This window comes from Macrobrachium nipponense, chromosome 5 (genome assembly GCF_015104395.2).
Source record: "Macrobrachium nipponense isolate FS-2020 chromosome 5, ASM1510439v2, whole genome shotgun sequence".
Lineage (NCBI taxonomy): Eukaryota > Metazoa > Arthropoda > Malacostraca > Decapoda > Palaemonidae > Macrobrachium > Macrobrachium nipponense.
This window is the reverse complement of record NC_061107.1, coordinates 142,140,186-142,153,103: the sequence shown is the minus strand read 5'-3', so window position 1 is coordinate 142,153,103 and position 12,918 is coordinate 142,140,186. Positions and strand designations below refer to the sequence as shown.

At 37.0% G+C, this 12,918-nt stretch overlaps 1 protein-coding gene across 1 annotated transcript in view; it reads right to left on the bottom strand.

Annotated features, from left to right (window-relative positions):
* Nucleotides 1-12,918, bottom strand: part of LOC135215681 (probable ATP-dependent RNA helicase DDX10) — a 111,983-nt gene that overhangs the window by 60,189 nt on the left and 38,876 nt on the right. The window contains 2 exon segments of the mRNA XM_064250627.1: nucleotides 3,808-3,970; nucleotides 5,064-5,265. Of these exon segments, the coding sequence (XP_064106697.1) occupies nucleotides 3,808-3,970; nucleotides 5,064-5,265 (365 nt within the window).

Here is a 12,918-nt window from a genome sequence, read left to right as displayed (position 1 = left end):
AAGAGTCAGGCCCATAACATCTGATTGTCTCATTCAATTTAGTGTCTTCTTGGGGTTGGGATTAACATAAATCCAGATATTTTATGCTGTTGCCTTTTAGATGGCAATTACAGTGGAACCTTGACATACAAAAGTCTCTACTTACGAAAAATCCAAGTTACGAAAGCAAAGACGAAGATTTTTTTGCTTCTGTATACAAAAATAATTCAGGTTACGAAAAGGTGTACTGTAATGTCCGAGATTCTCCGGGACCGCTGAGAACAATTTTAAAACTCACGCGCCGCTAACTTAGTAGACTCGCCACCATCCTCCCACTCTCCCATTGGTTCCTGATGCTAGTCACTGCCGTAAGATCCTGCTCTCCTATTGGTCAGCATCTATCCCAACATGCCTCTACGTAAAGGCGTCGTTCGGCCACTTTGTCGCATCAGCGTTATTGTACGCACGCGGAATTCGTTCATTCACATATACGTATTTCATTAGTTAACGTAAATTCGTGTTAGTGATTTCACTTTCTACTTGTACGTATACTTTATCGTGTTGTGTGTGAACTTAATCAACTTAATTAGCCATGGGTCCCAAGAATGTTGCTGAAGTTCACAGAAAGAAGAGGATGCTTTCTATGGAGACTCAGATGGAGATACTTAAGAAGTATGAAGCTGGCATGCGGTTGAGTGTGATCGCTAAGGAATACGGCCGAAATCCGTCAACAATAGGCACCATCCTTAAGCAGCTACACCTTCCAGGGGCGTGGCAAATTTGTCCAACAAGAGGAGCCACATGCATGATGAGATGGAGAGGCTGCTACTTGCATGGATTAAAGACAAAGAAATCGCTGGCGATATGATAACCGAGATGGCAATCTGCCACAAGGCCAACGGTATTTTCGGTGATCTGATTGCCCAGGCCGAAGACGACGGAGGAGAAGGGACATCGACGCCAACCCCAGACTTCAAGGCTTCTCGTGGGTGGTTTGATAAATTCCGTAAACGGACTGGCACCCATTCAGTGGTGTGGCATGGGGAGGCTGGCAGCTCTGACACGAAAGCGGTCAAAGCCTTTATTAAGACATTCGACGGGATGACGATCAAGGAAGGCTACAGCTCTCAGCAAGTCTTCAGCTGTGACAAGACTGACCATTTTTGGAAAGAAATGCCTCGTCGGACGTACATCACAAAGGAGGAGAAGAAGCTACCCGGGCACAAGCCCGGGGGGATTGTAAGGTGAAGCCCCTACTTGCCTATCATTCCAAGACTCCTCGAGTCTTCATGGCCCAAAAAGTTATAAAAGAGAAGCTTCCAGTGATGTGGAGGGCTAATGAGAAAGCCTGGGTAAAGAGACTTTTGTTCACCGAGTGGGTAAACCTGTGTTTCGGCCCAACAGTGAAGAAATTCTTGGAAGAGAAGCTCCTCCTCCCTCTGAAATGTCTGCTGTTGTTGGACAATGCCCCTGCTCACCCTCCTGGCCTCGAGGAAGATATCCTAGCGGAGTATTTTTTTATCAAGGTTCTTTATCTTCTGCCTAACACTACCCCTCTCCTCCACCCCATGGACCAGCAAGTGATATCGAACTTCAAGAAGCTGTACACAAAACATCTTTTCAAGAGATGTTTTAACATCACCGATACCACAAACTTCACCTTGCGTGAACTTTGGAAGGAGCATTTCGATATCGTGATATGCATCTGACTCATCGATCAAGCTTGGCAGGCTTGAATTCTTTGTGAAGGAAACTCTGACCTGATGCCGTATCCACCCAAGACTTCAAGGGATTCGATGTGGGCAAAGCTGGTGCAGATTCAGAAACAGTTGACGATCCTGAAACTGTCCTGCAACCAGATCTTGACGAGATCGTTGCACTCGGCAAGTCCATAGGGCTGGTCGTCGACGAGGACAACATCAATGACCTTCTCCAGGAACACCAAGAGGAGCTTACGACAGATGACCTGAAGGAGTCGGAGGCCATGCAACATAACGTCGTTCAAGAAGAGTTCTCTAGTAGCAGCGAGGAGGAGGAGGAGGAGGAGGACACTATGACAACGGCAGAAATTAAGGATGCTCTAGCTGCTTTTCATAAAGTGCAATCATTTGTAGAAAGGAGACACACCAAAAAGGCTTACACAGGTTGTATGCTTGCGCAGTTCGATGACGTTTGCCTGAGTCGTTTCAGGAACATTGTGAAAAGCAAGCAGAAGCAATCCTCCTTGGATAGTTATTTTTTAAAGAGGCCTTTACTAGTAGTAAGCAAACAGGAAGATCCAAGTGATACGAAAAAACAGAAAGTTGAAATTGGTGAAGAAATTGAAATTTTGTAAAAAAAAAAAAAAAAAAAAAAAAAAAAATGCAGTGTAATAAAGTAAAAAAAATGTGAAAATTAAAAAAGAAAAAAAAAATTTAATTTTAAGTTTTTTTTAAAGAAGTGTTAATGTTTTCTGCCATTTGTTAATGTGTTTCGTAAAGCTTAGTGTTAATGTTTTCTGCCATTTTTGAATGTGTTTCATAAAGTTAAGTGTTCATGTTTTCTGCAATTTGTCCTCCTCCTCTGTTGCCACTTTCGGACATTGCCTCACTCGAAAGGTAAGGTTACACATACTACATATGTAAGTACAGTATTTCTTGTACCATGTACACTAATACACTTTATTTACAGTATAGGTTATGTTAGGTATTGAATGGTTCAAATTGTTGTATTTAATTTTTTATTGGTCAATTTAGCTTTATTATAAAATTTTCTGTGGGGTTTTTGTAGGGCTTGGAACGAATTAGGCAATTTACATGTAAAACGTGGTTCGAGATACGAAAAAATCAGGTTACAAAGACCGCTTCGGAATGGATTAATTTTGTATCCTGAGGCACTACTGTACTTTAACCATACAGTCTTATTAATCATATCAGGTAACATACTGACTGATCAAAATTTCTAGAGCTCTGGCACAGGGGTCAAAGGTGCCAATAAATACACTTAAGCTTTAACCATGGTCATAATATTAGCTAAATACCATTACACAAATGTGAATAGGCTTCTTTCTCAATGGAGATAATCAAAATTGCAAAGCTGACCTGCAATGTTAATGACTAGTATCAGATGCATCCCAGTCTCTGTGCTACTATAAAATCCTTTGTGGTAAAGAAAGGATCAAGGGGTTGGGCTAAGCACTCTTTCCTGGGAAGCAGCTATGTTATACAACTGTATACGCCAAAAATTCAGAACCAAAATATTTTGCAATGACTTCCACAATTTCTTTGATAACAGAATGCCTTTCTCTTACTTTGTACACCTGCATTTCATGTACAAGACTATTGCACATACATAACTTTGCTTCCTTTAGTAACAGGTTCGCAGAAATCCAACACTAATCTCAATAAAAAGTCGCACCTCAACCTAAGCTTTTAAAGTTAATACAGTCAACCCCCGTATTCGCGTTCTCGAGATTCGCACTCACCTATTTGTGGATTTCTCTTTGGACCATATCTACCCATTATTTGGGAGAAATTTGCCTATTAACAGTATTTTTTAGTGAGCAATATTCACAAATTACTATATTTTTATATTATTTTTGTGACTAAGTGCACTTTTTGTGATAAAACTATTATAATATTAAGTTTTAAGCATTTTTACAGGGTTTTTCTTGTTTGAACTATCAATATAGGCAGTTGTAAGCATTTTTAAAGGGTTTAAGTATTAACTGATTTTAGCTATTTGCATGTGCAAGGGGGGGGGGGGGGGGGCTTGTCTGGGGTGCAACCCTAGCGAATATGGTAGGTTTACTGTACCATGAATCAATGATACAATATCAAATTCACTTACCTAAACCACGAGCAGCAACATCAGTAGCAAAAAGGACAGCACACTTTTTGCGACAAAACTGTTCATACATAGCCATCCGTTTTAGCTGTTTCATATTACCATGCAGTCCCATCACAGACAAGCCCGGCTGAAGCTTACAAAATATATTGTAGATGTATTTGACCTAAAATAAGACAAAATTTATTAGTACAGATAAAACAATGTATTTCCTACAGAACAATACAACTAAAATTCCGAAGAGCTCCACATAGCACATGTAACTGAGCTAAAAAAGTAATGCTTGGATTAAAAAAAATGCAGTTCAAAATTTACAATTAAATCTTCACCAATATGTAATATGGACTCCACCTACAGGAGTGGATAATGTATTAAATATTTAAAGATGCATCTTGAGGTTTCTCTCGCATTCAGCACAGTATTATATGCAACTCTTCCCATATTAAATAATAATTAATATGTATATAAAGTTCAACTTTCCTTCAACCATTAATGCTGACATAATTTAACATCTAATCATAAACAGCAGTTTTGATTTCTATCAAATCAAGAACCACTTCAAATAATGCTTAGTTATTTATATACATGACCTAATCACAATATTTTCTATTGCCATCATAATTCATACTAACAAACAATTTTAGCTCTACCTCAAAATAATTTTTAAAAATTTTCTCAGTTCACTATTCCTTCACTTCAACTTTAAAAACAAAATTTTCTTGATATCATAGGCACTCATGATATACGTAGTCAACCCCACCCTATTCACGGTCTCGCAATTCGTGGATTCCGCTATGGAACATATTTATACATTATTCATGAAAAATTCGCCTATTCTCAATATTTTCACTGAAAACTAATCACTAATTACTGCACTTTTACATCATTTTCATGACTAAATGCACTTTTGTGATAAAAACTATTAAAATACTCAGGTATGGGCAATTTTTTAGGATTTTTATTTTGTTTAAACTATCAAAATAGGCAGCTCTTAGTGATTTTTGAGGGGTTTAAAGTATTCGCGTAGGGTTGTGGTACACATCCCCCATGAAAATCAGATACCGACTGTACAAGTGAAAGTAAACAAATAAGGTAATTTATTGTTGCCACAGCCATAAGTTCACAAACAAATTTAAAAAATGTATGAACATGAAGAGAATGATTATAGTAGTGGAAATAAAATCAATATACACATTTCACATCATATTTATATTGCAATATCATGATTTAGCATTATTCATGATCCCCAAATAAATTACCTGCTTGCATGTTGACAGAAAGACAAGTATTTTCTGTTTTTTGTGAAAAGTAATGAAAGACCAAAGGAAATTGAATTTCTCATGTGCTTCACAAACAACATAGCTTTCCACCAGTGTTTTTGGAGTTGCTGTTTTTGAATGTTCATGCACAGAACAAAATACAGGATTCCGACAACCAGCACGGATCAAGTCTTTAACATCCCTGAAAACATAGAATATATATGCATGAATATAACAGATTGCAATGTAAATGGTTAAAAGCCACTAACATTAATGTAATAAACATAAAAATAGCAATGAGACTTTCTTGACAACAGGATAAGAAACTTTTGATATGAAGAAAGACCTTCAATCTAAATGTTCTAATGAAATAATATACGTATGATAATACGAATAATCTTACAAGACTAATTTCAATAATTTGCATGTAATTTTTCTTAAAAATTCTAGCTTTCTCTTGATTTCACAGATTTCCAAAGCTGCAACCAACAATTACAGACAAGATATTAATTGTTTAAGGGGGCCAGCCAGTACCCCCATATATGGTGGTGTAAGGCAAAAAACGGTCGTGATATAATTCATGGAGCTTCGTATGGCAATGGAGAATGTGTATACTAAATATTTTGTCAAAATTCCTCTTACTTTCATAGTTACTGGGTAATTAGTAAAAGTAACTCTATTAGCCAAAAACATTGATCCGTACAAGAAAATGCAGTATTTCTTCTGTTATCGTAAATTTTGATCATTATTATCAAACAAATTATTTGTGAGCAATGGCATCTGTAAAGATTCCATGAGTCACAAGATGGGAAGGTATCTTTATACTACAGCCTTCAGTGCAAGCAGAAAAATGAGAGAGTACACATTCAATTTCACCTCTGACATACGCTTGATTTTACGTCTGTTTTTCTTTGTTTCAGCAAGAATTTCATCATGCCAAAGAGGAAAAGACAAGCAAAACATCTCGCTAACAAACAGAAGAAGAAAATTCACTATAATAAGGGTTCAGAAGATCATAATATCTGCGATATTAGCGGAGTTAGTGAAGGAGAGAGAGAGTGTTGCGTAAGAAGGTGCCTCGTCTCACCTGATGCAGTGCCCCAAGCTACGATCTTTGAGCAAAGGGATCTTCATTTATGATTAAATTGTGATAAATAACATAGTTTTGGTTTATTAACACCCAAAATGGAATATAAAATTCATAGTAATCATGACTTTTTAAAATTGTCTTCGTAAAAATACAAAGAAAAACTTTGAAACGCCCGTACCTCAAAACTATACCTACTGACCTTCAAAGTCTATCTTTTCCCTTCATTTTAACCTTGGATAGGTTAGCAGGGTCGAGCACGACCTGAGGGGTGTTTCAAAAAACATGTTTTTTTCCCATAAATCATTGTCTATCTCGAATCTGGGTGTGATCAACCTGCAAGAGGATAGCAGAACACACACTACAATCATGTCAAAACTTGCGTTTGCCTTGCCTTTGTCCTTTCACCTTTTCCGAGTAATATTTTGTTTTGAACATGTGTGGGATACAAAGGCAAAGTTATCAAGTAGTGATAGTTTTATATTGTTGGAAACTCTAGGTACGTGGTGTGTACATTATCATGCCTTTGGTTGTGGGTGAGAAGACTTATATTGTCAATTATTCCAATTTGTTTCGCATGACATTTCTCAGCTTTTGCATTTTTTTTTTTTTTTTTTTTTTTTTTTGCATTTTTCAGCATCAATGGCCAGCAGGCAGTATTCTCTGGGGATGGATGTCATCAAGTTACTTCTAATGGAATTATAAAGTGATTTTGATGGTAATTTAGAGGTTGCTGACAACTCTATATGGCAAGAAGCCAAGTTTGTGCAGCGAGAGTTGGACGCCTGGGGGATGACCTTGAGATGAGAGGGGGAGAGAGGGGATGGGCCTCTGCCTTTTCTGGTGACAGATTACATGAGCTTATGTCAATAAATCATGACACACCGTAGAGAAGAGAGAGAGAGAGAGAGAGGATAGAGAGAGAGAGAGAAGAGAGACGAGAGAGAGAGGAGATTTGAGAGAGAGAGAGAGAGAGAGAGAATAAACATTTCTTGATATGAGAGTAAATTACATCTTAGTGCAGATCTTTTTACATAATTCCATTCTAGGATAATATGAGTTTATTCTATAAAAAAATTAGCCTTTTCCTATTAATTTAGGTACCAAAATTATTCGTGAAATTTTGACAATTTGATTGGCCAAAAAACATACCCTTTTTTTCTTTTTTCTTTTTACCTCTATGGGTCCAACACGTTTTCTAACAGTCACATATCATAAATAGTAGTTTTAGGATGGATTCCCTCAATTTTTGTGTATATAGTGTATTTTGTATTTTTTAAAAATATTTTTGTAAATTATTGTTTGAGAGAGAGAGAGAGAGAGAGAGAGAGAGAGAGAGAGAGAGAGAGAGAGAGAGAGAGAGAGAGAGAGAGAGAGAGAGAATAATATTTCTGATATAACAGTAAATTACATCTTAGTGCAGATCTTTTTACATAATTCTGTTCTAGGAGTTTATTCTATAAAAAAAAATTAGCCAGTTCCTATTTCATTTAGCTACCCCAAAAAATTTGTGATTTTTTTTTTGGGGGGGGGGGGGGGGGGGGGGGTGGGGGGGGGGGGGGGGGGGGGGGGGGGGGGGGGGGGGGGGGGGGGGGGGGGGCAAAAAAAAAAATCATCCTTTTTTTTCTCGGCCAAAAAAAATCATCTTTTTTTTCTCGTTTCAGATTTTAACCTCTATGGGTCCAACACCTTTTCTGGCAATCACATATTTTAAATAATAGTTTTAGGAAGGATTCCCTCAATTTTGTATATAACGTGTTTTGTATTTTTTGTAAATATTTTCGTAAAATGTTATTTTCATAATAAAATAAATTTTTGAACATACTCACCTGGTAGTTATATATATAGCTGACGTCAGGGACGTAAGCTATATATATATAACTACCAGGTGAGTTAGATGTTTAAAATAATTTTTTTTTAATACAGTAGTACCTCGTGATACGAAATTAATCCGTTCCGAGGCGCCCTTCGTATCATGAGGTTCTCGTATCTTGGACCACATTTTACATGTAAAATGGCTAATCCGTTCCAAGCCCTCCAAAAACACCCCACCCCAGTAAAATTATATTTCCAGACCTAAACACATGTTCTAGGGTTACAACGCCGATCCGACGGAAGAAATATGACTCCAAAAAGGCAAAATACTGTACATACTTGAGTAATATTCAACTGCATGTAATGTTCAACCCCATTTTTACTGCATATATGAGGACTTTAGCATATGTCCCTTAGCAATAAGCCTAGCCTATGTTAGCGGTTGCTACTGTAGCCTAGTCTATGATTCTGACATCTAAACCTAAGAAGCTAAAAGCTTAGAATATGCCAATAAAATGTATAAATAATCAGTATGTACTCATTTCAAATAATTATTAATTAATCATTAACTATAATACACAAACAAACAAAGAAAAAACCTTCCAATCGATTGTTTACATTCAGCTCTTACCGTCTTACGAGTACCGAACGAACGCAAAGCAATCACTTTTCCTAGGACACAGTAAGCCATAAATTTTCATTAGTATCTCTCTTCAACTAATGAAACTACCAAACAGTAGTTCATTTCTATTCTTTATTCTATCTTACCTAATGGAGATACCGAGTTACTGACAGCTATAATGAAACATATACGTAACATAATATTAAAACAGAAGAAGAATTCTAAAAAATATGTATTTGTTGGCAGTCTGATTTATTTTACATTTTATGATATCTAATTCACAATTTTTTTATTGAATGTATTGCATGTACTCATTTCAAATAATTATTAAGTAACCATTAACTATAATAAACAAACAAAAAAAAGCTTCCAAATTTCTGTTTACATCCAGCACTTACGAGTATCGAACGATCGCCAAACAATCACTTTACACAGTAAGCCATAAATTTTCATTCTCTCTCTTCAACTACTGAAACTACCAAACAGTATAATAACCATTCATTTCTATTCTTTATTCTATCTTTACCTAATGTTTTTTTTATTAAATGTGTTGCATGAATAAGTTTTTCAATTTACAGCATCCTTTTACCAATAGAATACTTAAAGCACAAGGGGTAGATGCTGACCAATAGGAGAGCAGGATCTTATGGGGTGACTAGCATCAGGAACCAATGGGAGAGCAGGAGGATGGTGGCGAGTTTACTCAGCTGGCGGCGCGGGAGTTTTAAAATTGTTCTCGGTGGTCCGGGCAAATCTCGGGACTTTACAGCAACAACCTTTCGTATCTTGAAAACTTTTCGTATGTAAAGCTGTAAAATTGTTCATATTTGCTTTCGTACCTCGAGTTTTTCGTAAGTTGAGCCTTTCGTATGTCGAGGTACCACTGTACTTATTTTTTAAATATATTTGTAATAAATATTTAATTTGTAGATGGGTATGATATATCTTCTCAGTAGTGTTCGGCAATGGTGAAATTGATTTTAGAAATTAAAATGTGCAGCATACCTGCAGTTTTTGAATTTTCACAAATTTTTCTGGGCGCCTGGGTCGAGCTCGACCCCACAAACCTTTAAAGGGGCACCAAAATAGCAATACCTGTCCAGGGTTAAAGCTATAGCATTGAAATTTAGTATATATCTTAGAAATACATTACAGAACAATAAAAGGAAGCTCCTTCTTTCAATTTTTGTTTAATTTTTTTTTTACATTTTTTCCCTGATTTATAGGGTTTATTTTTTTACCATAACGGAAACATTCATAACTAGCAAAGAAATTACTTTTAGTAAAAAACTCTTCATTTAATTGGAGGTCTACATTAGGTCTATAGTATATGGTAGCAATCCTAGGTCTTAATATTAAGTATCAAGGGAGGAGATAGAATTTGAAAAATGGTTACTTTCGGGATAAATTGCACTGGTGTCACAAAACCGAAGGTCAGAAGCAAAAATCATATGTGGTTTGGAGATGTCCCAAGTCACCTTATTAAGTGGTATGAATGTCAAAGTCTTGTCCTTAGAAAATGGCTTTAGCCGACCGGCGCCCTTAAGCCTATTCAAACCAAGCAGCTTTGATGTCTACAAAGTCTTCATGCATTCATAACCAATCTTCACTTGAATACTTTCGACAACTAAAGAAGTAGTTTTGTGTCCCTGTTCACCTCTAAACTATCTAAATAAAGTACCCAAGTTCAAGTGGGACTATACACGCTTGGATTACTGATTGGAATACTTACATTACTCAAATTACAGATTGGGATGCTATATAAGCTAGTAAATGTCAGGCGAGTCAAAGTTTATTTTCAATCAAGAACAACACCATAATGCATGAAAGGTAAAACAACTATTTTGAAATTATTCAAGCATTTCTAGTAGACCAATTTGTGATTACTGCACGACCTCCTGTACAGTTCTTCAGTTCAAGATTCCTCATCATAAGCACTATACAGGCAGTCCTCGCTTTTCAGCGGCATTGGTTAACAGCGTTCTGGTTTTATGGCGCTTGGCCAACGATGTTGTTAACAAGATTTTCTGCAACAATATGCAATTTTCGGCATCAGTAAGCTGTTTATTGACATCAGTAAATGGTTTATTGGTGCCAATAAGTGGCTTACTGGCATTGGTAAGCAGTTTAACAGCACCGATAAGTGGTTAAAAGTGGTAATAAGTGGTTTATTGGCACTTATAACATTGTAAACGGCCTTTATTATCATAATTATCTGCCATTTTCAGATATTGGTGCTCGGCTGGGAATGGAACCCCCACCATTAATCGGGGAATGCCTGTAATGAAAACAGTTCACTAAAAACCTAATTTAGCATTTTAAAGCCACATCTCTTAAACTGAACAGCCATCTTAAGTAAGTGTATTTTAGTTTGCAAATATTCTAAAGTGAGTATATAAAAAAAAAAATATATTCCTTGTTAAAAACTAGTGTAACATTGTTAGTATTAAAAATTTGTTCCATCATATCCCCCACTTTAAAACAGCCTTAAATGTACACCAGTTCATTTTCTACACAAGCTCTGAAAATAAGAGCTCAAAACTTGTCATCTGCCCATCTAGCCTCCAGAATGCCTCGCTATGGCAGTAAAATTTTAAAAGTATGTATTTGTTAGCTCATGCACACACTTAGTTTTGCTCCTAGAATTTAAATTGTCAATAAAATTTTACATTAAATTCACTTTTTCTACATCATTCATTCCTTGTTGATTTAATTTTCAACTTTATGATGGCTTATTTTTCCACTTAATTTGCTGAAATATGACTGAAACAAAAGAATCCCTCTACCAGCAGAAAATGGTAATTCTAAGTGCTGTCTAACAAGCATTCTCCGACTCTATCGCAACTGCACTAAACAAAGCTTCCATCAGTCACTTGTTCAACCTTTACAACAACTACTGCTTGTACTTTCTTATAATAGGGACATGACAGACCTGGCTCAAAGATGGCGAAGAAACTATTCTTCTCCTCTTGGCACGAGGATCAGCCATGAAGTCCCTTATTCTCCAACGACTGATCTGAGAGCGCACTAGCATTAACGTCACCGAAGTTTGTGTTGATGCCTAAGCAGCAGGAGAACAAGAAGGAAAGACTTGCGTCTTTTCCACTTGTATGTTTGCTATTTCTTCTAACGCTTGCAATTTCTCCCCAAAACATGCATCACCGAATTAGAAAGCGCAGTTGTACCGTACTCTGGGACATCAAAGAAGCAAGAGTGGAAGCAAGTCTTGGTGTCGGTCTCAACTGTGACGTCATGGCAGGCACCATGTTTATGACGTCACTGAGCATCCTGAAAGTGACGTCAACACTTAACAGGAAGCGCAAAGCTGCTGCTGTTATTCCAGTAGGAATAGTAACCTTAACTAAAAATGCTGAGGTGTTGTAGTATCTGCATCTCTACAGATGTCGAAGTACTAATCAACCGCCATTCAGTGAAGATCAGGGGTATAAAGGACATTCTTAGCGAAGGACCCTGGAGAGATGCGCAACGTCATATTGCAAACCAACTGCCCATCCAGGATTGGTACTCCTGATAGCCCTAATGCCAATTGCACACCCCCATCAACTCTACCTCCGTATCTGGAACAATGAACAAGATGGCGATGCACAACCCCTCCCCGCACGGAAAGTAGCACAATTAGTCAAAAGTACCTCCATAGGCCCCTCCTGATACATCCAAGATATGAATCCATAGATGAACCAGATAGGGTATGTGAAATATCAAGTTTTCTGCACCTATGACCTACTACACGTTGGATGAGGCTCTGTGTACTCTGTCATTAAAAAAGGCTAAGATATCCGGGTGTTTATCTGCTTCTTGTGAGTTCCAGGAAATCTTATCAAAGCATGAGAAGGCTCAATGTTCATAAAATTACCCAGAAATCCCATGCATAATCACATTCAAAGCAAATGGGGCAAACTAAACCGGCTTTAAAAGGACGGGAGCAAAGCAAGTCCTCTCTTTAACCCCTTTGCCACTGGCCTGCTGCATTGCTGCTAATGCTTGCATACCGCATGAGACCCCCTGTCGACCGCGAGTATCAATCATTACTGGCTCCCTCTAAATTTTATGTTATTCATATTTTTCCTTTACATTCTTATGTGAAAACATTGTGTGTACGGATATCAATGAATATTTTTTACCCCATTGTCAAAAAATTACAAAAAATATAGTAAGAATATCGGAAAAAATAGGAATATTTAGTGGAAAAAGTAATTGCAGAAGTAGGAACTGTTATAAAGTAGTAGAAATAGTAGTAAAGTAATAGAAATAAAGTAGCAGAAAAAGTATTAAAGTAGCAGTAAAATAGTAGTTAGTGGTAATAGCAGACT